Here is a 23,048-nt window from a genome sequence, read left to right as displayed (position 1 = left end):
CTCTCAAGTGGTCCTCTCACTGGCTGCCACAGAGCCACACAATTTGACACTCCATTGACAGAGTTCCTCTGCACCAGGGGTCTCCAGAACGCATGATCCTGCCTGCTTAGGACACAGGGCCCAGGGTGACCATGCTGTCCAAGGCCAGGAGTGGGAAGGGAGCGGCGGGAAACCAGGGATCATTGGCCATTAGGGTATTGAGGATAGGAAGGCTTCCAGGGACCTGCTGGGGAGGGAGGAAGAGGACAGTGCTTCCCAGGTCAAAGGGCATGACCTTGCAGCCCAGCTCACCGTGTTGGGAGGCTGACTGCCGACTGTCCCTTGGGTGGGGAAGGGACAGCTTGTATAATTGCCTGGCAGTGTCCCTCCCCCTGTCGACTGGCCTGTTCTGCAGGCTGAGAGGGAAAGGCCTGGGGGGCTGGCGTCCAATCCTGGGTGCTGTTCCCACCTCCTCAGCACATGGAGGAGGGGAAAGCCCTCCAAACTTGAGGTCACTGCTGGGGGCTGTCACCCTCCCTTCAGGGTACACAATTCAGTCCGAAGAAGACTCAAGTCATTCTCCAAATTCTCTCCCACACACCAGTCTAAAACTCTTAAGGCTTTGGTGGTGAGCAAAGCGACCCTCTGTGGTGCTAGCCCAGAGTTCCCCCAACGCCTGGGAGCCCAGAAGCCAGCGCTAGGCCCATCAGAATGGTCACTAGAGCAGCACAGGGAGCCGGGAGGCCCCTGGTAAGGAGGCCCTACCCAACATAACCCTCCAATGCCAAGATCTAGGCCACCCTTGGCTGGGGTGCAGGGGGCTGGCACAAGGATGCTTCTTGCAGCCTAAGATAGCCCAGGCCCACACCCAAGCCATGGCTGTCCCACCCCTGCCCCAGCCCCGGTCTACCCCTGGCAAATGCACAATGTTTCTTGGAACTCAGAGAAAGGTTTCTGTCGGGCCGCACAGAGCCCAGGTCCCTGCTGGAAGATCTCCAAGCCACATTGGCACAGTTTAGCTGTGACCCAGCTTCACCCACCCAGGCTGTCCAGGGACAGGGCCTGAGGGAGCGCTCGCCTCTGTTGATCAGGGCCAAGGCCAGGTGTACCTGGGCCAAAACAAGCCGACCTTGACCAGGCACTGTACCAGGGTGTGCTTGCACCAGTTCCCTTGAGTGTCCTGCCACTCGGCTGATTGTATACCTGGGATGGTTTCGAAGGGCTGAAGCTCACCACACCCTGTTCCAGCTGAACCGTTTCCGCTTATAGGCACAGTACCCTCCGTGCCCAACACAACATGAAATGAACTGGGTTTTCCCACAAAGTGGAGTTGCTGAATCTCAATTGCTTGGATGTTTTGGGAGTGGCTGCTTAAAAATGCCACCCGCTGCTTCGGTTTGCTCTGCTCTTTGTGAGTACACACACAGCCCCAGACTCCAGGAGAGGTTAATCTAGTGTCCTTGTTCTGTTTCATTCCATGTGACCAGCTGAACTGGGCCTTTCTTGTTCAAGATTTGCAAAGGAGAGTCGAGACCCTGCTTCAATTGCTGGCATTTCAAAGGGGGTTCTTGAAATGACAAAACTGTTCCTTTGCCCTGCCGACATTTCATCACGGATGAATATTTATGAAGTGCCCACACGGAGGGTGCTTGCCAGTTCTGAACCCAGATAAGGGGGAAAGTTCTTTATTTGGTTGCAGAGGCCAGTTTAGTCAGTAAACTGCATTTCTTTTAACTTCTGAAAACCTTCCTTTGCCTGGTGGAGGGGGAGGGGTCATTTTGTTTTTGCAAAGGAAAAGGGGGAAAACTTTTGCCAGTGCAGAGTATTTCTTCAATTATCATTTTCGTTTCCAGACAGCACTTGTCTTCTGAAACCCTCAAATTACCTTATTTCTTTGTGCTAAAAATAGTTAGTGGGACAGGGGTGGAACTCATGACTTGTAGCAACTTGTGAATTCACCAGATGGTTTCGTTTCTTCTGACCCGTTTTCTCCCTTCCTCTGCTCCACCCAAGAACAAATCATTCAGATACTGGACTGCTACGGTGACTCAGGGGCCATTCCATCACTGAGCGTCCTGGCCTCGGCCCTGCACTGACCCCTCGTGGTGCGGGGAACTCACCAGCTCTCACCCTGGGAACAGGCTGCAGGGCTGGTCTTCAGGCAGGCATAGAAACAGTAGGTGTGGTCCCTTGGCACCAAATGCCATGTGATGTGCTCTCTAGCAACAAGGCTCTGAGCTGGGCACTCAGTGATTTCCTCCTGCAAGGGACAATGTGAAACAGACCGGCTCAGCAGAGTCCCTGGGACTTAGATGCTTAGAAGATGCATTAACTTCTTTGGGTCTTCACCAAAGCTTGGCCACAGGGGAGGTCCCTCACAGAGGGCTGGGTTTCCTCCACCTGAGTGTCGTCAGGGTGTGCCCACTGCCTGACACAGTGCATACCCTGTACCTATTGGAGTGTCCACTGCAGGAAGCCTCCACCCTCCACAGGCATCCATTTCCTGCTGTGGGTCCCTGGTGAAGACCAGAAACACACAGAGTCCAGCTCTGCTCATAATCTAGCAGGACAGTTGGGGGCCAGGCACAAGAAATGCCACTTACAGCAGAAAGCACTGTGTTTTAATTGCTCAAGGAATAACACAGGCTGAAAGGGACACTGGGTCAGCTTTTTCTGAGTGCCAGGGATTGGGCTGTGCCTTTGGGGAAGTGATAAGGACAAAATGTGCAATGACCTCCTGCCCGGGCCCACCATCTCTGAGAATACCACCAATCACACAACTGCAAAGTGGAAATAGTCTCCGCTGGCAGACAGGGAACTCAGGGACAGAGGAGTTAGGCAATTGTGCCAAAGGCCAGACCTCCAATGCAGATCAGTCCATCACCAGATCCTGCACCCTGTCCACCAGCCCTGCCTTGGGAGGGTCTCACTTTACCAGGTATCTTTGGGGCTTAACTTGAAGCAGCTTCCCAAACAGGCCCACACTGCTTCTAGGAGGCATAGCCAAGCAAGGAGAGTGATGCCCTCAGGTTCTCTAAGCACAATACCGAGTGGGGTGGAAGGCAGAGCCTCAGGTCACTGACCTCAAGACGTGGCCAGCAGGCAACCACAGCGGGGCAGGCTGGCAAAGGTGTGGGCATCTACATGATTGCTGGATGAGTTCCCAGTGGCACATAACTGAGAAGTTGCAGCCTCGATGATATTGAATCTCATTATAAGGGTGCTTTGTAAAGGGTCCAGTGAGCTCAGGCTTGGATGATTTGGGGAAACTGGATTAAAATGGGTCACATGGGTTGACATGTGATAGAGCGACTAAGTACGCAGACTTTAAGTACACAGGGCTTTCATCCTGGCTTAGCCACTTACTAGCAGGGTGAACTCACATCCTCCTGGATTTCCCCCCCAACACAGGGTTTCTGAAAGATGTTAAATAAGTTACTTCATGTGAAGCGAAATGGCATCTGGCACGCAGTGCTTATGTAAACGGGGCTCCCATCTTTGTTCCAGCAGAATTCAGCAAAGGTGTGTGCCTTCAGTTACTCAGTGCCCAATCAGGCTGAAAGGTTTATCTGGGGCTTAGACAAACCTGCCCAGATCCACCAGGGAACAGTCCCTGCTGTGAATAAGGTTTATGGTCAGCTGATGTGCAACCTGGAGAGGTGGGCCTCTATTGGCACCATTACTCATTGCTGACTGGGACTGAGAACTAGGCAGCTCTAAGAACGCAGTAGGAGTACAGGAACTGGTCATGCATGCGGAGGACTGTCCTGAACCAAGAGCACAGTCATCAGGAAACAGCAGCCATGAGAAGCCCTATGCACTGGCTGCGGAGTTAGCTTAACCTTTAAAGTCATTTCGTCCCCTCTAAAGCCAGCGCTAATGTTCTCAAGAGATGGTTACACACATACCTAGAGAAAGCACAGATGGTGTGACTTGAGTCACACATGTGGAAAAAAGTCTTTTAAGATGTTCATAGGAACTATTTTTTTAAGGAATTATTTTAAAGGAGTTCCCATTGGCCTTATTTGGGATAATCTGAGCAAAAAAATAATAATCCTAGTAATGGGCTATAATTCAATAGAAAGAGCACATACTGGGATGATGAGTGTGCCAGGCAAAGTGGAGTATGACAGCGTGGGCAACTTAGCCAGACCCTGTCTTCAAAAAAAAAAAAAACATAAAAAGGGCGGGTGACATAGTTCAGTGCACATGGCCCTGGGGAAAAATATTGACCTTTTCTTTAAAACAATATTTTTTTAAAAAGAAAAGACAGAGGAACTATTCCAGATGAAAGAAGACAAGGGACATAACGACTAAAGGAAATGTATAGTTCTATGTTGGACCCTTAGCATAAAATAGGACATGAGCAGGAAAATTAGTGAGAGTTGAAGACAGGCAGAATCTGGAGTGATGTGGTCACAAACCAAAGAACATCAAGAGTTCTGGGAAGCACAGAAGCCAGCAAGAAGCACAGCTTGCCATCACCTTGATTTCAGACTTCTGGACTCCAGAACTGTCAGAGAAGGAGTCTTTGTTGTCTTAAGCCACCAGCTAGTGGAAGTTTGTTACAGCAGCCCTAGGAAACCAGTCTGCAAGACACCACAGTCAGTATCCATAAACCTGATACTCATGGCCATTTCCTGCAAGCTCAACTCGATGTGCAGCGTCTTACATACGTTATCCTTTAATCTTCCCAACATCTGCATACAGGATGTTTGATTTGCAGAAGTTAGGACTGTGCCAAGCACTGAGCCCAGGCCCTTCGACTCCACCGTCTGTGCCAGTATCAGCTCTTGTGTCCCACAAAGCTCTACTCTCTGGGACACAGTTTAGTGCTCCCTGCACCACTTAAAACAAAACCAAAACATACCAAACAGGCATGTGAAGGTTGAGATTTGGCTCAGGGACCACCAGCTTGCTACCCCCAACCTGTTCTTCTATCTGCGCTCTTCAGACTCTTTTTCTTCCCCAGCACTGGGAATTGAACCCAAGCGTGTTGTAATAAGCTACATCCCTAGCCCTTTCTAAGAAAATTTTGAGACAGGATCTGGCTAAGTTGCTCAGATTGACCCTGAATTTAAGATCCTTGTGCCTCAGCCTCCAAGTGGCTGGGATTAGAGGTAAGTGGCACCATGCTTGGGTTTAGCCTTATCTGTGTAAAAGTAATATAAACATTCATGGAAGGGTAGTTGCTGGGTTTCTGTTCTCATGACTAAAAGGCTCAGGGTTTACTCTAGTTAAACAGGTTGACTGGAATGCACAAAGTAACCACATAAGAGACACAAATACCTTTTTATTTGAGGTCGCTGTGTTGGCTCCTCTGACTTTAAGGGTCCGCAGGAAGAAAGAGAGCAAGAGTACACGCTGACCCCTTTTATGGAGGAGAAGCTGTTCAAATGAGGCAAGGGGTCAGGTTTCAGGGGGCTGAGTCTATCTTCATGATGTCCACTGTCAGCAGGTTGACTGACACCTGGGTAAGTCACACCCAAGGGCACAGTATTAGAAGGGGACACACACAAGGCACTTCCATGGAAGATTCTATCCTAACCAGGGCAGGGGGTTATATTACAAATGAACAGGTGAGCATAGCTTCACCCATGGGGCTGTAGCAAGACACACCCATGCACGAGACACCGATCCTCAAAACCCAAGAAGGGTGGGGAAAGCTCTGCCACATTTCTGTGACTGAGCGCCTCAGCACCCAGCCAGGGAGTGTGACTCAGTCACATGCAAGGTTGGTCTCCCACAGGTAGTTGGATTTAAAAAAAAAAAAAACCATGCTTGGTGGCACACACCTGTATTCCAGTGGCTCAGGAGGCTAAGGCAGGAGAATCCCAAGTTCAAAGCTAGCCTCTGCAATTTATCGAGGCCCTAAGCAACTGAGACCCAACAAAAAAGGGTTGGGGATATGGCACAGTGTTTAAGTGCCCCTGAGTTCAATCCCCAGTACCCCCAGCCCCTCCAAAAAAAGCTCAAATTTGAAAGAAATGAATTGATGGAATGAATGGATGAGAACTTAAGTGTCAAGACAGCTGATGGTATGTGTTTCATAAATGGTTAAAGTCAAGATGTTCCAGCCTTTCAGAATGGACACATTAATAAAAAATTAAAAAAAAAAAAATGAAGGGACACAGGCTTGAGGTTGTGGACAAGAATCCTCCTGAGTCAGATACCCAGGCTCTCCCATGTGCCTATTTGTTCTACTTCGCTTTAAAAAATTTGGTCTTTGAGGGAAAAAAAAATCTACATAATTAACTTACTACAGCTCATGGTGAGTTAAGAAATGGCTTTTAGGACAAACAAATATTATGAAATTATCTTGTTGGAAACTCAAAATTTAAATGAGAAAGGCTTTTGGTTCAGATCACAGTGTTGATGGGGACGATAACCAAGTGCTATGTAAAACTGTTAAAGCAAAACCTAGGACTTCAGTGAAGAACTGTTTCCAGAAGTGTTTTGGGTACTTTTGGATTTTGGAATATGTGTGTATATTTACTGAGATTTCTTGGGGTTGGGACCCAAGTCCAAACTTAATTCATCATTGTTTTGGTCCTGGGCGGAGAGACACCTGATCACCAGGCCACATCCCCAACCCTTTCTATTTTGAAATAAGATCTTGCAAATTTACTTGCTGTCCTCCCGACTCCACTTCTCAGTTGCTGGTCATGCATGTTTCACATACACCTCTACATACAGCCTGTTAATAATTTCACACAGTATTTTTAGTAATTTTGTACCTAAAACAGTTTATGTACATTGAACCATCACATTTATATATAAATCTTGGCAAATAGTTCCAGATTTCGAAGCATTTTGGATTTTAGATTAAGGAAGCTCAACCTATTACCATTTCATTCACTTTGTTTTAAAATGGGCCGTTAAAAATGTCACTGGTCTTCATAATTAAGATATGAACTGTAAAACCCAAATTAACTTTGCATAACAAGACAGAAAGTCTATTAAAAATCAGAATTAGGACCAAATATTCTCATTAAGATGATTTACAGCGGTAGTAGGGAAACAAAGATAGTGAGATAGCCTAGCATGCTCCAGGCCCTGGCTTCAATTCCCTGCAAAAAAGAAATAATAATTAAGGTCCTCCTACCCGAAACTGACCAAGAGCTGCCAGTTTGTAAGAAATATAGGGAACAGAAAAGTATGTTCAGTGACACCATACAATAAGCAACACAGAATATGGAAAATTCCTTAGTACCTGACCCTGTTTCTTCAAATATATTATGCACAGAAGAGAAAAATCTGTGCCTAAATCCAACAGAACATAAATGGCCCTCGTCTGAACAAAGCAACAAGAATGTGAAGGTTGAGGGAATTTGAGGCTCGATGGCACAGCAACTAGAGTCAACTTCACAAGCGGCATCTTGGTTGTTTCCCAAGCCATCACCTTATAGAGGAAAATATGAAATCATTTGTATTCTTTCCAAATACAAGGGAGGGAGGTAGACTGGGGATTTTGTGTATAAACCAGGTTGGCTGACCTCCAACTTCTACCTCTGGAGCAAAGGACTGCACTTCTTTTTGAAATGCATAGAAAATGCATTTATTTGAAAAAGCATATTAAAGGGCTGGGGATGTGGCTCAGCAGTAGCGCGCTCACCTGGCATGCGTGCGGCCCGGGTTCGATCCTCAGCACCACATACAAAGAAAGATGTTGTGTCCGCCGATAACTAAAAAAAAAAAAAAAAATGAAATATTAAAATTCTCTTTAAAAAAAGAAAAAGCATATTAAAAAAGTTTTAGGGGTAGAGTGCTCGCCTAGCACATGGGAGGCACTGGGTTCGATTCTCAGCACTACATAAAAATGAAAAACTGGGGCTGGGGACGTGGCTCAAGCGGTAGCGCGCTCGCCTGGCATGCGTGTGGCCCGGGTTCGGGTCCTCAGCACCACATACCAACAAAGATGTTGTGTCCGCCAAGAACTAAAAAATAAATATTAAAAATTCTCTTTCTCTCTCTCTCTTAAAAAAAAATGAAAAACTGCTCACTTACAACTAAAAAATATTTTTAAAAAATTAAAAGCAGCAAATGGTGGCAAATTTCTTAACAGCCTAGGAAACTAGCACACGAAAAGCACAGTACAACTAAGACACCCTCATCTACAAAGCCACCTCTAAACACAAGCCTCATACTACATGTGGGCATATCTGCTCAACTGCCCATTTCCACATGGCCCCTCAACCCTTTCCATTTACAAGAAAAGGCACATGACAAGTAATTTGATAACGTAACTCAAAACTAATAGGACCTCTGTTGACTGCCATTATTTTCCTTGCCTTCCTTCCAAGCCTGTCTTGGAAATATTATTAGGAGGCAGCTGACATTCTTCAGAAGTATCAAGTTATAGAGGCTGGGGCTATAGCTCAGTGGTAGAGTGCTTGCCTAGTACACATCTAAGGCAGTGGGTTTGATCCTCAGCACCACATAAAAATTAAAGCTATTGTGTCCATCTACAACTTACATACACACAACTAACAAAGTACCAATTTATAGTTCAGCAATATATAAAATCACATAAAATAGAAATATCACGATATTCCAAAAATGTCTTCTAAGTTAGCTTTAACTTCAAGTTTGCATGAGTTCATGTTGGGTTTCTGGTCCTTATTTAAGTAACATACCAGAAACTTTAAAATTTTCTTTTTACCTTTCTAAATTCATGTCTACCATGTTTGGGGAAAACACCTTCTAATATAAGCACAGCTTGGGCTCATTCATCATCATTTGTCTTCAGTTTCATCACCCAGGAAAGCTCAGGGGCCTCACCTGAATTATATAATTCTCTCTGCCTAGATATAATCACATTACATGTCTTAAATCACATAAAATGTTCAACTCCAACGATTGGGTCTTATTAACTGTCATGTTAAAAGTTTTGACTTGTTCAATAGGGCATTTCACTTTAGAAATAATAAGTACTAAAAGACTAGCAAAAATAACTTCTGGAAGCATTCAAGTGAAAACCAGCTTTTGAGTCTTGGGAGCCATAATATTACTGAGCCATTCCCATTTGCTTTTCCTATATAAAGACTGTTTACAAACCACTTGCAACGCAAAGAATTCCATTTTAATAACCCCAAACTACATGTACTGGAGGGAAGAACAAGTGTGTCAGAAAAATCAGTACAGCCACTTTACTACTAAAATTTTGCTTTTTAATAATTTATTTAAATAAGATATTTGAAGCAATTTAGAAAAACAAGATTTGTATTTTATTTCCTTGTAAAAATCTTTACACATGCAGACAAACCAGTGTTAAGAAAGTATTCACCATCATTTAAACAAATAACCCACTTAAATAGAACAATGTCTGCAATTTTTATCTGTATAAAAATAAGATACATTTTTACAGAATTCACGCTCCAGTTTTTATAGCAATAAACAATACACAACTATTAATAAAGTACAATTGAACCTGACCATGGTTTTCAATTAGATACTGCTAGGGCATTTTAATGTGCAAAAAAATTTAACATAGTTCTTTTCAAAAGAAAATGTCCTCAGTGTTTCTAGAGACCTAGAGGGTTTAAGAAATCGAATCCTAATCAGTTTGCTTTTCATGTTTTGATTGAGTCCATCCATCACGCTGCAGATAGGTAAAACCAGGAACCGATGCCGGCTCACAGAAGAGTCAGCGCCTGTGCCTGCTGTGTCCTGAGCGACTGCCACCATGGTGCTTCCCTTTATGGGACCTCTCAAAGGAGCGCGATCTTTCGCGCCTGTCCCTGTGATGTCCCCTTTCATGCCTGTGTTTCTTGGCAGCATCTGAGTGATCGCGAGTCTTGCTCTGAGATCGAGAACGAGATTTTTTCCTTTTATGACCATGTCTATTTGAACTTTTTAAATCCTCTCTGGTATGCTTGGCTTTAAGGTGAGGAGAACCATGATTATGATGTCTTCGAGGGCTTTCACTATGACTGCGGGACCTGCTTCTTGATCTTGAGCTGTATGTTCCAGATCGACTCCGCCTATTATTATAACTTAAGATAATAAAAAATTGAGGTTTAGATTCAGTTTCTATAGAGAACAGACTGTATCGATTGGTGCTGACTAACAGGCACCAAAAAAATCAGCTGTAACATCAAGGATAAGCCAGAATAAGTCTCTCCACCCCTCACTTCTCTCCCACCAGAGTCCCTGGCAGAGATGGAAGCATACTGTGTACACTCTATGGAAAACTTGAGTAACTGGCATTTTACAGCATTCTGAGTTATACTTTTTACAGACTATCTCCCACACGCTCAAAGAGCCAGAAGGAGCTAATAGTCTAATTCAAGATGACTAGGAAGGATTCATTAGTTTGACTGTCAGTTAATAATTATTAAGACATTAGCTCCTATAATCTTCCCCACCAATCACCAAAGAAAACAAAGTCTAATCCTAGCTGGGAGTGGTGGTGCATACCTGTAATCCCAGCGGCTCCAGAGGCTGAGACAGGAAGATCATTGAGTTCAAAGCCAGCCTCAGTAAATTCGAGGTGCTAAGCAACTCATTGAGATCCTGTCTCTATTTTAAATAAAATACAAAAAAATAGGGCTGGGGATGTAGTTTAGTGGCCAAGTGTCCCTGAGTTAAATCCCTGGTTACCCATGCCTCACCCCAGAAAAGTCTAATCCTAGCCTAACTTTGAGAAATCTGTCTTCAGTATTTTAAAGTGATAACCTCTAAAGATTCCAAATAAGATGCCTTCCTGAGGCATCATATACTTACTGTCTTCTTGGAGTATGGGATCTAGAACGTGACCGTGTTCTTGACCTTGATCGACTAGCACTTCTGCTATTTCTACTTCTCTTGCTATCTTTTCTTACACTTCAAAAAAAAAAAAAAAAAAAAACACCACATTTTAGTTACATACTGAACATGTTAGAAAGCAAGAATATGATCCCTCAAACCAGTTTCCAATTCAAGCACTCACCCATTATAAGGGCTTTTGGATGCCTGCTGTCTATCCTCAGGTTCCTTTTTGACAGTCTTCACACTAATGGAAATGGGTGACTTTTCTTCAGCTTTCACTTCTCTTGGTGATGCTTTGACAACATAATAAGGACACATTAACTACTGGATTTAACAGGGCCAAAGTTGTTTCAAAATGTAAACACTATGCTTCTAAGTATCACCTTTATCAGATTTTGTCAGCGAAATAGAAACAGCTTAATATTTTTGTTTCTAGGCAACTGTTAAATGCTGACATTTTGCAACAATGATGCCACAACTTAATTTTAATCCTGAATGTGTCTTACATGGTTTAGAGGCTGGAGAAAATCCACCAAGGGTTGAAAGGGCTGGAGTTCCATCAGGATTCAATCCCTTTGCTTTTAATTTGGCTTCCTGCAAGGCTACTTTCCTTTTTTCTACTTCTTTTTCTAACAATTCATAATTAGGCTGTTGGAGAAAAAAATGAAGTTAGTATTTCCTCTTTACAGTCTTTTAGCTTCTTGACTGACAAAACAGCACCAACTTGAGTAGAGAGGGTCACCTTTTTTCTGGTGTAAAGCCTAAGCGTCTCTATGCAAATCTCCTGGATCTCCTCTTCTGTAGTACCAAAAAGAAGAAACCAATGGGGGCGAGTTGGCAATGGAATCTAAGCCAGAAAGAGAGAATGCTTCAAACTTTTGCTGGTGTTCAATGGAATCACTGTAACTTGAGATTTATCACATGGAACAAAACAGATTGTGTATACCTACCTGAAGTGCTCTAGCTGCAAGGTAGATGCAAGCACATGCTATAGTCTCTGGTTGAAAGCGAACAAAAACATTGGTTCGAAGACTGTCATTCATATAATTCCTGAAAAATATTTCAACTATAAGCTTTGTATATAAACAAACCAGTTCTTCTGAAGCTTACATTATATTGGAGACTCAATCTAATTCATTCTTTTTTCTTCTCTTATACATTTACATTCTTATATTCTAGCATATAACAATCCTTAGCTCAAAGAATGAGAAGTAGAATACCAGGACCATTCTTCAGTTGTCCTATATAAAACCAAAGACCTTTTAAATAATTTCATCTTACTATCCCTTACAGAACTTACCCCTAAATTCTTTTAATGTATTTCTACAAAAAAACAATGCTCTAAAAGTTAATTTTGACATAATTAATTTCAGGAACAATAAACCACTCCAATAATACTTCAAGCCATTAATTGTTGACCATCTCTCCTTTATCCACAATGAAAAGCAGTGTCAACCAAGTTCTTTCAGAAACTCAAAATGCTGTGACAGGGGTAAAAAGGCATTTTTTAGTAAGAACTCACCAAGTTACACTTAAAATTAAGAAAACTAAGCTACTTCAACAAACCTAGGTAGAAAATGAAGAGCAGTAAGTATACATAACGGCCTTGTTTACATACCTTTTTTTTGGAACTAAGCATATAAATAAAAGCAATAAACTGATTAAATAAACAGCTGAAATTTTTAGTAAACCTTCCCCCACAATATTCCTAAACTAACAAAGAAATCTTACAAATTCTTTAAAAGCTTAAACAAAAATTAAATGGATTATTTCTTTTAAAAATCCTGTCATCCATTTAAAACTTTTAAAATTTTATAGAATACATTAAAAAATCATGCATTTCATAAAAGCAATGAGACTTTTCTATTATTAATATTTACTGAGTCCAAAAGATTCATGGCAGTCAAAAAGACATCTCAGTAGAAAAATCCAGAATATAAAACTTAATTCTTGAATATCAACAATCTTAAGAGAATTGTGACTGAACCACAATCTCCTTGCTTGACCTTAGCCAGCTTCCAAGTCTTATATCTGTATCTCAAAGGTCCAAGTTCAAAAGCATTTAAGTCATATTAGCTTTTCTTTTAAAAATGAAGTACTTCTTTTTAATATTACTGTCTGCAAAAGCTCAGCAGCTGTAATTAACCCAACATGGGCACTGATGTCCATTTAAAGCTACTCATTGTAGCCTCCTTTGGCAGAATTCATGCTATACACACTATAAGTAGAGATTTACTCATACTCCTAATTTAAAAAACCATTTAATTCATAGTGGCTGGACAACAAAATCTATCAAAAATGAACTATTCATTTTGATAGTTACAGGTATACATTAAATACATAGGCATGTTGAATAGTTACTTCTAGAAACAAATATACAAATCCTTTTGACACCCCGACAGAACTAGAAGATGCTGCCAGATGGATATGGACCACTTCAGTGAATCTCGGATGAGAGCTTGCACTGGATTGGCTGGAGAGCAGGGCAGCCAATCAGGCCATCCTGAGGTCATGGGCTGAAGTGCAGAGGGCAGAGTTCTATGACTTACCATCATGGACTACCCTTTAATTAAAGAGTAGAAAAAAGAACAAAGTTAAATTGAGTTCTCCATTTAAAGTAATTAGTCAAGCCAAGAAAACAGGAAGCAGAAATAAGCATTATTTACCTTTTGGTCATAAAACAAAAAAAGAAAAAGCCCCAAAACAAACTCATCTCATTTTGGAAAGGGAAAATGAAACTTACTTTATTTCTGCTTCTGTTTTCCTGGCTAGGAAAGAAATGTAATAAAGGAACTTACCAGGCAGTTTGAACCAGGGTTTGATTACGTTCACATTCTAAGACTTGTAAATACATAACAATGATCTAAAGGACAAGGGAGAAAAAATTCAATTTAGCATACTGACAATCCTTGCAGAGTATAGAATTCTATTTCAAAGTAACTGCAAATATTAGATACAAGTACTAATTTCTCTAAATTGCAGAAAATATAGACCAATCCAAAGTGCACCTGAGATTCAATGAGTTATTAGATTAGAAATATGTTCCAAAGTTGGAGAAAAATGATGGTTAAAAATTTAACAAGAATACTTTACGTATATACATGTATATATTGGGGGTGGGGAATATTACGAATTGAACTCAGGGAAACTCAACCACTGAGCCAATTCCCCAGCCCTTTTTTGTATTTCTGAGTTGCTTAGTGCCTCGACATTGTTAAGGTCGCTTAAACTCGAGATCCTCCTGCCTCAGTCTCCCAAGCTTCTGAGAATATAGACATACACCACCATGCCCAGCAAGAATACTTTGTATTTTTAACAAACTTCACTTTGTAAAGGGCACTGTTTAAACTATTTCATCTTATCTCCCAAGGTACATTCTGCATGTTAAAAAAAAAAAACTGGAACACTGTTTACATGTCAAGTGTTTGCAGATCCCTATTACCTTCACTCCATTTTACAATCTTACAAAGGAGAAAATGAGATCTCTTTTAATGGGCTCAGTAAACAGTACAGCCAAGCTAAGTTGCTGTCTCAGAAATGTCCTGACCCAAGCACCCACTCCTGCAACCACTGTGCCTATATAAATGATGAGAGAAACTAATGAACTTCTAATAATGGTAACAATGAGCAAACAATACACTTTGAACACTTTATTCCTTAGGACTCCTCCCCTGGTACTGAGACCTTGCACATGCCAGGCCAAGTGCTCCACCACTGAGCTATCCCTCAAAAATCCACCCAGCTCTCATAAATAATATACTTTTGTTTTGTTTTTGAGATAGGGTCTTGCAAAGTTGCCCAGGCTGGCCTGAAACTTATGGTCTTCCTGCCTCAGCCTCCCAAGTTGCTGGTATTATAGGCATGGACCATTGTACAATAAATAATAAACCACTCCAAGCACTTCTGCAGGAACCATTATTCATTCCTAAGAATAAGGTACACATCACCACCTATTTTTAAGGTGGGCAAATAGACTTGACCATAGGTTATCAATGTTATCTATGATCATACAATTAAGGGTGGAGATTTGAACCTATGTCTTCACTCCCATTTTACTATAAATCTCAACATCCAAAAGAATGTTTTTAAAACCAAATTTAACTCTCAAATATATAACAAACCCAAGGTAAATTAAAAATTTTACAAAAAGCCCTAATACTTACGAAAACAGAATTTCTATATTCTACCACTCACCTTATGGGGATGCTTGACATGAACACAAAATCCCAACTCCTTTAGCACCCTTCTTTCTGCTTTGATAACTTGATTTTTGGTGTTAATGTAGTTCTGATCAAGGATCAGGGGGCTTGGAGTCCTATAGTTTGTAAGAAATAAAATCAAAACTGTTTTGCACATCCAAAAAATTTTATTTGTGGCATCTCCGTTTTCCCTTCCAACCAACTATTGGCAACAGAAACCAGCTTTTTAAACTCCTGCAAACAAGTTAAAAGCATTAATCTTGTGCTGTCCAAGTTATACTAATTAAATACATAGATCTAGACTTAAGTTCCTAAAGGAACAAACAACTCCAACAAAACAGAGAAGACATCACCTCAATACTCTCAAATTTATCCTCATCAATTTTTTTCATCTTAGATTTAACTTCACATCATGATCATCACAAACCTCATTAGCCTCCAGAGACTTCCCAATGACAAAACTAATGTGCTCTTGAAGATTTATAACGCATGAAAAAGTCCTCATAAAAACAGTGCTTTAAAAATTCATTTGAATTCAACTCTTAGCTAGTTAATCACCAAAATAAAAACTACTGAAAAACCAGTCAATAGTTAATTCTGATTTCCCTTAGGGAACAATTTATTTAAACCAATTGTTTCAAGAACATATCTCTACTAACCAACCAAAAAAAAAAAAAAAAACCAACCAACCAACCTACGAACACCAAGGATTTCTCAATTTCCAAAGAAATATACTAAATCTTAAAAACAGGTTCAAAATTCAAAAAGTAACCTGACATCTAGCCCTAAATCTGGCTATACAAATGTCTATGAAATGCAGAAGAGAACAAAGGGCATAGTGAGGTTACCAGAACACATTCAAGGTCTGTGCCAGACTAAATTTTGATAACTTCAAAAAACCTGTATGACATAAAAGGTTATCTATGTTGATGGTTCAATGTTTTAAAAATAACTAACAAAACGATGCTGTCCCAAATGTTTTATTTTTTTATATAGGGGAAAACAATACCCCACCTCTTTTCTCCCAGTATCAAAGATAATGTCTTATGTCTCATAATTAGGTACCCGGGAATTGAACCCAGGGGCACTTAATCACTGAGCCACATCCCCAGTCTTTTTAATATTATTTCTATATTTTAATCTTTTATTTAGAGACAGGGTCTCACTAAGTTGCTTAGTGGCTGAGGCTGGCTTTGAATTCCTGATCTTCTTGAGCCTCTGGGATTACAGGTATGCACCACCCAGCCCAGCATGTCTTACAATTTTAACTGGCAATTTGGTTAAGGAAACATTAAGGAATGAAACTTTCCATTTTTTAAAAGTATATGGAATTTACTATGTCTTTTAATACTTTTGTAGTTCTAACCAACAAAAAAGACATTTTAATAAGACAACATAAGTGAATGGGTAAAACATGCCTTTATTTCCCCTCACACCCAATTCGTTTTCAGTCAAAAGATTAAAGTTTTTCTATGCATCTATTTTTAAGACTGTCACTCTGAGTATTTATCTCAATGTACACCCAACACATAAAAACTGACCTCATGAACTACACTAACTCCCTCTATCGACATTATCAGAGTTTTTAAAAAAAGTAAAAATAATACTTTTCCTCACCTGACATAGTCTAAAACTGAAATGCTTGACTTCTTCTAATTATTTTACATACTTTTTATTGAGTTACATTAAACAAAAATTGGCAGAGCTGACAAGATGAAAAAGCAAAATTGGTTATTATCTAATGCTGAAAAATTTCTGTCACTAAGTTCAACAGCCATTACAGCTACAAAAGAGTGAGGAATAAGGCCAACAATCTTGGGGATGACTTCTCTCTTAATATCAGCATCATGACAAAGCCATTTGATTAGAGCAATAGGCTACAAAGAGAGCTACCAACATTTATATTGAACACATTCCCAAGACCTTTAGATTATTTTTCAGCTTTTACCATTAGTTAGAAAATCAAATCGACTTGACTTTTTAAATTAATGACTGGTTATCTGATGACTCTGTCAACTGGCATTAGGAGATAGAAAACCTCCAGTGTTAACATAATACACAAATTAATTATTAACTCCCTGCAATCCAGATAGCAAACTATACCATTAAAATCCCTACAAAAATATAGTTTCATGAAGGCAAAGTTCTTAGTTTTATCCATTTATGTTGACCCAATTTATCTATACCTCTTATCAAAAAAAAAAAACCCTGCTTTAAGAGATGCCTTTAAATGATGATAGAACTTATTTGTTCTTGCAGTTAAATAGCTAAACACTTATTTGAATTATAGCTATTAATCTGACCTCAGAGCTATCCCATCTAAATTGTCATAATTTTTACTTTCCTTCCATTTTTTTCCTGTCAAAATCTTAACTTCAAAATAGAGTGAAGAAACAAACCCACTGTGTTTCACTAAAATTCAAATATACACTCTATTTCTTTTAGTCCCATTACTGACATTTTAAAGTTATTTTTGTAGACATATGGTTTTATTTCATAAATCAGGCTGGAAAAACAAAATTTACAACTACTTTTTTGAGATTTTTTTCAGAAACAGAAAAATATATCTCATTCATAAACCAGCAGAAAGCAAGCCCTTTTTATCCAACTAGAAATCAATTATTCTTTTTGTAGCAACATAGTAATCTTGAACTGAAGTCTACTAGAATTTCTTCCCCAACAGGTAAAACCTTCTGTCGACAGTCTTGAAGAGGCGGCATTTAAAAAAAATCTCTTCAGAGATAAAAATTAAGTCTTTGTCTATCCAGAGTAATTAGAAATAATCACACAAACTATTGCACTCTACCCTTTTCTGTTTTAAAGTTTTTGTCAGATCTTTCTGATTAGCTCAAATGAGAGTAATTTTCAGATTTTAGAAAGCCCTGTCTTTTTGGTCATTAGAAGTTTATCTGACAAGCTATTTTCTTGGGAGTAATTAAACTGAAATACAACTCAACAACAAAAACTCTTTAAAGGTCTAGACATGGTTAAACTTACTCAGGGCTACCAGATCAGAGACTTTCTGGAACTAGTTCTTCAAGACACTATACTAAAATCAGATGAGTGGGTATAGGAGGGGAAGACTGCTACTCATACATAGGAATTTGTACTGCCTATTTCAAAACAGCAACATTCTACAGAGGTGTTAATCTAAACGCCACCCATAGAACTTCGGAAATAAACTGCAGGTAGTTACTGGATGACATGACAATAACACCTAAGAACTTCTAACTTTATAGACATTAAAATATCACAATAGTCACCAATAAGAATGGTTCAACCAGTCTTTGAAAATTTGTCTTACACAAACCTTATGAATATCAGCTCCTGAAAAACAGCCCCCCCAAAACCCTTAATTTACTAAGACCATAATACATAATAAATACAATTACTTAAGTAAAAAAGCAATCGTCCCTTTAAATTCAGACATTTATTCTGAAATTTACAAGACAATTTTCACAAAATAAAAAACTGCAAGGGAATAGGCCAGAATAGGCCAAATGACTCAGGTTAAAAACTAGGCATCAATCTTTTTTAAAAAATTGCCTCTAGTGATTTTACTGTATATCCAAGAGTAAAAAACAATGACCTAGAAGCTACATGAACAATGTAGTAACCTAGTAATTTTGAATGTCACAAAAAATTTTTAAATATGCACAAACTAATCTAAAACAAATATATAAAGACAAACTGGCACCCTGTAGCTTACCTAAATATAATATTGACAGTACTTTTAAATGACAACCTATCAACCTATTCAAAAGAAAAACAAAAAAAAGCAAAACTAAACTACAGTTATAATAATAACTTGGACAGCAAAGACAAAAGCTTATAACAAGAAACAGGAGTTTTTCTAAATGGTTCACCAGTGGCCAACCTGTTAGTCCCCGATTCCAGTGACCTATTCTCAGAGCACTGGCTTCTCCTTGGGGATTTTCGATACTTCACTCACTGTTGCCATGACGACAGCTTCATCTCTATGTACCACTCCACATCACCCAGGCTTTGGTAAATGTAGCTGGTCGCTGTATAGTCGGTTGCAAGGGAAAAAAGAGTTGAAGTTAATAACATATACAAGTTACGTGTTTGAGTAAACTTGTAATATGCATAGAAACACTTTACATCTGCTTTTTTAAAAAAGGGCTTCCATGCAATTAACTCCTTTTAAATTTCATGCTATAATCAGACTTCTAAGATTGAAATAAAATGTATTTCTCATATTGGCCAAAAAAACAGTTACATCAGACACAACAATCAGAAGGGATAATTTTAAATTCCAAGGTTTTTATAGTAAAAAGATTCTGTTCTGACATCAAGGAAGACATCACAGGAAAACTTCAAAAAGATAATCGTATGTGATCATGTAACAGTTGGCTCAAGGATTCAAATACTACCAGAAAACTACTTCCTTTAAGAAAACAGAATCCTCTAACAATGAACATTACCAATTTTGTTTACAACACTCTGAAGAAATCAGCCACATCTTAAAACGCAGATTAAATTTCAGACCACAGTAAATACCAATTTGAAATCCTCTTATTTCCCAAAGATTCCTCACCATGGAACTAAAGTTATTTTAAAATTAAATAAAAATGACTCCAATCTTGGACACAGGATGATTGAGAAAAGATTGGGAAGAAAAAGCATGTAAAAAAACTAAAAATGCTAGGAAAATATTTGGATAGCAATGTTTTGGATTTTCTGACTAGGCTAATCATTTTAAAAGTTACTTTAATACATGCTTGTCTAGATAATTCTAATACTGCCAACTAGATTCTGCCAAAAGGAACTACTTATATAGGATACTATTTTGGCACTAACCAACACCCAATCCCCAAAACAACTTATAATCCTTTTTAACCACTTTCCTTTCAAACTTAGCACAGCACCACAATTCCTTAAAAGAAAACACAAAAGCTAACCTACACCATGAATAGTCTTTTGCTAGAAGTCACCTACAGATACAGGAAGCCCTACAACTAGCTCTTTTTGGTACAGCCTCAAGAACACATAGATCCACATAAGTTATCAGGTTATCACAACACCTAAAGATACTGTTTCAGTCTCTATTTTCTTACAAGAGCAAATAAAAGAGCCATATCTAAATGCAACTCAATCTTTTGAGTTATTTTTCTAACCCACTCACTGAGACTGTAGCTGACCAAAACAAAATACCTGTTTAATCCCTTTGACTTCAAACTTCAAACTTTATCATCCTGCAGTCCTTTCAGATCCGGTATTATGCGATATATCGTAGTTCAATGTTGAGAAGTACTCTAACAAAAGCCAACCTCAATTGATAAAAAATTAACTGGGACTTCAGTAGAATAACAATCTACACAGAACTTAGCCACAATATTAACTTGACTACAGTGTTTAAAACATCCAGCCTTCAGTCTTCCAGAGGGGGTAGGGGAGAAAACTTACAGAATACACTCACACTTGAGCCAAACGTATTCCCTTTCTTGTTTAATCTTAAGCCAATGGACTGGCTTCACAGCACTGTTAGGATTGTCCACAAATGCAACTGCCTCTACAAACTTTAGATAGCTGGTTAATTGAGTTTTCTTCAACATAGTTTAATATCAATGTTCCTAAATTGATTTTAACACCTAAATTAAGTTTTCCTTTGATCCGGACTGAGGAAAAAGATGTTCTGATTTGACGACTGGTGTACAGTTCAGCGATAACGAGATATTAAGTTCAATAATGCCAATCTTACCTTTTTCCTCTTAACTGGCGGAGATGGTGGAATACATTAATCACATCTCTTATTCTTCGGGGCGCTTCTTCGATCTTCGAAGCGAGATTAATACAGGCCATGGCAACAATCTGAAAAAGCACCACCAAACGGGACCAATTTTAGCCTTCTGAATTACAAAGTAGCGTTAAGAAAAGCCATCTCCCTCCGAATCCGGGGAATTTATTTGTACCCAGACCTCCAGCACCAGCGGGACCACCGGGCCAAGGCCTCTCCCGAGAGTGCGCACGTGGGCCGGGCCGCTTCCGGGCGGCCGGCGCCGCGGGGTACAAAGGCCCGCCCTGCCCTACTCGCCCGCCCGCCCGCCCCCGCTTCCGGCCCGAGCCCGCCGCGCCCGCCCCCGCCGGCGCTCACCTCGAAGCTATGCTTGACGAAGGACTTGGAGTAGAAGAAACGGTGAAACAGCACCTGCCCCGTCGCCATCGCCACCTGCAGACAGAGGAACGCGGTCAGGCGGCGCCGCCATCTTAGGCCGCCCGCCCGCCCGCGGCCCAGCCGGCCACTCACCTGCGGCAGGCGCAGGAGGATGCCGGCTGCCTGGATGAGCTCGCAGCCCAGGATACGCAGGTCCGTCTCGCTGGGCAGGTCCAGCCCGTCCTGCATGGACGGCGTGGGCGACAGCCTCTCCTCCGGGATCAGCGAGTGGTCGATGGTGAGCGACACCTCCGAGTACAGCCGGTCGCCGATCAGGATGCCGCCCGTCGCCGCCGTGGTGGCAGCCGTCGCGCCGGAGCCGGGGCCGCCCGCGCCGGGGGCGGCCGAGGTGGCGGCGGCGGCCGCGGTCGGGTGAGGCCCGGACGCCATGGTCGCAGCGAGCTGCACGCACGCCCGACGCAGCCGCGGCCCGGCCAGACTAACAGCGCCCGGCGCGGCGCTCCGTGACGCCGGCCGCCTCACGCCTCGTACGCGTCCGCCTGACGTCAGCACGCCGGCGTCGGTTAGTCCCTGCGCCCCGCCCCGCGAGCTGTGGCCGGCGGCCTGCCGCTTCCCGCTAGGACTAGCAGCGGCGCCCGCGAGTGCAGCTTCAGGCCCCTGGGGCGGGTAGGAACGTGATGGGAACGCCCTCCAGCGGGAGGAAAGGCGGCCGCCCTGCCGCGCACCACCGGGACTGGAAGGGAGAACTCGGCTCACTCCGTCTTTATGCCCCGCGCTTGGTCTCGGGATGGGAAGCCGCTTTGTTAGGCCGTCGGGCTGTTTTGTTTTCCAGGCAGACTTTGGAAAAGCGTATTGAAACTTGGATCTGTGAGCAAAGGAATGGGTGCATTTTTATGTTTTTCAGTGAAGTCACTAAATAAAACATGCTCAAAAACCCTACTTTAAAAACTTGTTCTGAACCTGTACGTTAAGACTCGCAGAGGTGGTGGACCCGGGGCGGTTCCCCCAGCAGTTCATTTTGCCCACCCTCTAGTGAGTGCATTGTTCAGTTCAGAGAGTTGGTTAAACCATTAAACTTCCCCGATGTCTCTTCCTGAACCTTTCTGACTTACACACATTCAGGGAAGTTTGGTGTGGCTGTGATACTGGGGATTGAACCCAAAGGCACTCTACCGCTGAGCTGTATATATCCCCAGCCCTTTTAAATGATAAGACAGGGTCTCAGTTGCCTCCTGAGTTGCTAGGATTACAGGTGTGCACCACCATATCTGGCTGCATATTCTTTTACAACAGAGGCCCTTTGATAGACCTGAATTCATCCATGTCTAAAAAAATCTAATGATGTTATATTTTTACTGTTTTAAGATAGGTAAACTAAAGACACAAATAGAATTATTATCAGTGACTTCCTTTGGGTGCTAAAATATATTCCTGATGCTTAAATTGTTCTCATTCCGTTAGACCCTGCAGCCTCCCTTGGGAATTTGCTTTTCATTATTATTTAAACTTCAAATTATTAAATCCTAAACTCAATGTTGGCATAATTCCTTCAGTTTCATTAGCAATCAGTTATTCGTCAATTGACCACAGGAATTTAATAACACAGTATGAAAATTTAGCTTAAGAGCAAATAAAAACTGGGCGGGTGGCACATGCCTGTAATCACAGCCGCTTGGGAGGTTGAGGCAGACAAATGGTGAGTTCAAAGCCAGCCTCAGCAACTTAGTGAGGCCCTAAGCAACTCAGCAAGTCCTTGTCGCTAAGTAAAACACACACACACACACATATATATATATATATATTAAAAAGCAAATGAAGTATAAGTCCCCAAATAGAAGCAACACTCCTCTCTATTTCTCTTCCCATCCTCCTGCCCTTTCTTTGTGGGGAGGGGGACATACTGGATTTTACAGTGCCTGGATTCTCATGCATGATGGGCGAGTACTATCACTGAGCTACAACACCAGCGTTTTAAAATTTTTATT

General features: G+C 41.2%; 1 protein-coding gene across 3 annotated transcripts; it reads right to left on the bottom strand.

Annotated features, from left to right (window-relative positions):
- Positions 1-9,183: 9,183 nt before the first annotated feature.
- On the bottom strand, positions 9,184-21,569 carry Ccnl1 (cyclin L1). 3 transcript variants are annotated; one of them, XM_005325699.4, is made up of 11 exons: positions 21,196-21,522; positions 21,043-21,117; positions 20,650-20,759; positions 14,923-15,043; positions 13,527-13,591; positions 11,679-11,778; positions 11,471-11,575; positions 11,235-11,376; positions 10,910-11,021; positions 10,705-10,803; positions 9,184-9,974 (listed from the first exon to the last, which is right to left on the bottom strand). In XM_005325699.4, exons 1-11 carry the CDS (start codon positions 21,490-21,492, stop codon positions 9,626-9,628), a joined length of 1,575 nt encoding a protein of 524 aa, XP_005325756.2. In that variant the 5' UTR covers positions 21,493-21,522; the 3' UTR covers positions 9,184-9,625. The 3 variants fall into 3 exon arrangements, with proteins under 3 accessions (XP_005325756.2, XP_021582301.2, XP_077899640.1); XM_021726626.3 differs by lacking the exons at positions 21,043-21,117; positions 21,196-21,522 and adding an exon at positions 18,880-18,952; XM_078043514.1 differs by lacking the exons at positions 9,184-9,974; positions 10,705-10,803; positions 10,910-11,021; ... (1 more) ...; positions 11,471-11,575; positions 11,679-11,778 and adding an exon at positions 12,140-13,291 and having other exon boundaries at positions 21,196-21,569.
- Between the last annotated feature and the right edge of the window lie 1,479 nt (positions 21,570-23,048).

Source organism: Ictidomys tridecemlineatus, chromosome 3 (genome assembly GCF_052094955.1).
Source record: "Ictidomys tridecemlineatus isolate mIctTri1 chromosome 3, mIctTri1.hap1, whole genome shotgun sequence".
Classification (NCBI taxonomy): Eukaryota; Metazoa; Chordata; class Mammalia; order Rodentia; family Sciuridae; genus Ictidomys; species Ictidomys tridecemlineatus.
Note: the sequence above shows the minus strand (reverse complement) of the source record. Positions and strands in the feature narration are given on the sequence as shown.

Bases quoted from the DNA above. Each gene is read 5' to 3' on its own strand.
- Ccnl1 (XM_005325699.4), bottom strand. From the start codon at position 21,492: ATGGCGTCCGGGCCTCACCCGACCGCGGCCGCCGCCGCCACCTCGGCC. The intron at 11,576-11,678 runs GTAGGTATACAC...TTTCTGGCTTAG, and splicing joins TTGCAGCTAGAGCACTTCAG to ATTCCATTGCCAACTCGCCC. The intron at 11,022-11,234 runs GTAAGACACATT...ATGTTGTCAAAG, and splicing joins TTCTCCAGCCTCTAAACCAT to CATCACCAAGAGAAGTGAAA.